Source organism: Phalaenopsis equestris, unplaced genomic scaffold (assembly GCF_001263595.1).
Source record: "Phalaenopsis equestris unplaced genomic scaffold, ASM126359v1 Scaffold000226, whole genome shotgun sequence".
Lineage (NCBI taxonomy): Eukaryota > Viridiplantae > Streptophyta > Magnoliopsida > Asparagales > Orchidaceae > Phalaenopsis > Phalaenopsis equestris.
Window position 1 is genome coordinate 1,156,777 of NW_018164668.1, and position 1,981 is coordinate 1,158,757.

At 44.4% G+C, this 1,981-nt stretch overlaps 1 protein-coding gene across 1 annotated transcript in view; it reads right to left on the minus strand.

The window, feature by feature from the left end:
• The window catches only part of LOC110023671 (omega-3 fatty acid desaturase, chloroplastic-like), a 3,853-nt gene extending 2,138 nt beyond the window's left edge, over positions 1-1,715 (minus strand). The window contains 5 exon segments of the mRNA XM_020723196.1: positions 1-17; positions 94-186; positions 285-351; positions 780-869; positions 954-1,715. The exon segment at positions 1-17 is cut by the window's left edge and continues 10 nt beyond it. Of these exon segments, the coding sequence (XP_020578855.1) occupies positions 1-17; positions 94-186; positions 285-351; positions 780-869; positions 954-1,444 (758 nt within the window). The 5' untranslated portion in view covers positions 1,445-1,715.
• Between the last annotated feature and the right edge of the window lie 266 nt (positions 1,716-1,981).

Consider the following 1,981-nt stretch of genomic DNA (forward strand, 5'->3'; position numbering starts at 1 on the left):
CCAGGACTTCGGCCCCACTGTCATCAATAGAAATTCAAATTAGTTAGCAGAACTGTGATCTTATTCCACATAAGCACAGGTAAAATCACTCACCAGGTAGAAGGGAAAGGCAAGCAATGGGAAAGGAAATGTGAATCTAAGCTTCTTAGTTAGTGGATCCAAGCTCTCATAAACACTTTCAGACAACTGTAAGAATTAGTACCAGAAATTTCCAATAAGGTAAAACTAACGATAGAGAAAAAAAAAATCAATTTTTGATTCAAAAAACTGAGAGAAATACTTACAGGGTGCCAAGATTCATCCTTTTCCACATGGCCATGGTTTTGATGATGAGTTCTGTGACTTATTCTCCTGCAGAATTTAAAAGATGATTAGAAATAGCTTAGAGGTTGTCTGGCAACGGATTTAACACAGGATTTATGCAGTATTTAAGTGGAATCCTATCAGACAGCCATTTTGGACAAAATAAATCCTCTGATGCTGTAAATCCAGATTCCATGGATTTCAGCTGTTAATCCCATAAATTCTAAATCTCAAAAACCGGTGGATTTTACTTCGTGGGGCTTGGGATTTAACATCAAGCGCTTCCGACTGTCTCCAATAGCCATAACAATTTTTTAAATCTCTGCGGAAATTGTCATACAGTTCAATTGGATTTACAGGAATTAGTAAATCCAGATTTACAGGATTTACTAAATCCTAATACTTAAATCACGTCTGTTGCCGGACAGCACCTACATAATAGAGCTCACGGATTTGGTTTAGAAGAAGAGGTTTACCAGCCATGGTAAGGGACAAGAATGGATGAATGAAGAAGATGGCCAACTACACTGTTCAGCTTGTAATTATTCGAAAAGCTTCCATGCCCACTGCACAAAATCATATCATAAGAAAAAAAAAACCTAATAAATCGAAGCTATTAATGAAGTAATTGGGCGGCCGCATAGTCATACCAGTCATGGCCGAGAACGAACAGAGCCCAGAACATCGTTCCCTGAGCAGCCCAATACAGAGGCCAAACAACCCAGCTGTTGATATAAGCTGCGGCCGCCGCGAGACCGAAGACGACGGCGACGTCTCGAACCACATAGCTCATCGACCGCCATGGATTCTTCACCCAGCACTGCTTTGGTATCGCCGCGCGGATCTCCGCGAGCTCAAACGGCGGAGGCATCCCTGGATCGAACTCCTCCCTTCCAACCCTAACATCCATCTCCCTTACCTCCTCCTCCACTACCGCCGGCCTAGCCGGCGATCTTACTCTCAGCGGCCAATCGCTAAGCAGCGCACGGGGACCGCTAACAGTGGAAAGCCCTAACGGCCGGCTGCCAGAGAAGACAATGCTCCGATGCTTATCCGCCGGGAAACGAGGCCTTGATCGCAGAAGAGCGGCGGAGTTCATGGGCTTCAAGCCGCAGGAATCGGAGAGGAGAAGACTGGCCATTGAAACCCCTCGGATAGTGTCTCGTTTGGATCTTTGGTTCTTCCTCCGGGGAGATTGAGAGGAAATTGGAGACGATTTCTTGGATATATATAATCTCCGCCATTGAAAGGGATGAGAAGGGGAAGTCGAGGGGGAACCGCGTCGGCTGTGTTTTGACCGGAAATTTCACGTGGAGAATGTTAGCCGGTGAGGTTTCCTCGACTGGTTGGGGATGGACGGCCGATCCCTTTTTCCAATGTTTCTCACGCGATGTTAGGGTTAGGGTTGTGAATTTTAGTGAATTGAGCTCATAAATTATTTATTGCTCTAAAATTTATTTGAAGTTTAGCTCGGATCTTCTCAAAATAAAAGTGTAAGAGTTATTAGTCAAAATTTAGCTCGGAGTTCATCCAGACGGTCAATCATCGATCATCACGTTTCCCGTCAATAAAGTATATGGCGAAGTGGCACTTGGTAGTTGGCTGTCCAGACATGTCATGTTCGGACCAAATATTTTCTACAAAATGGAGGCATTTAAGGAATTGAGTGGGGTGTATG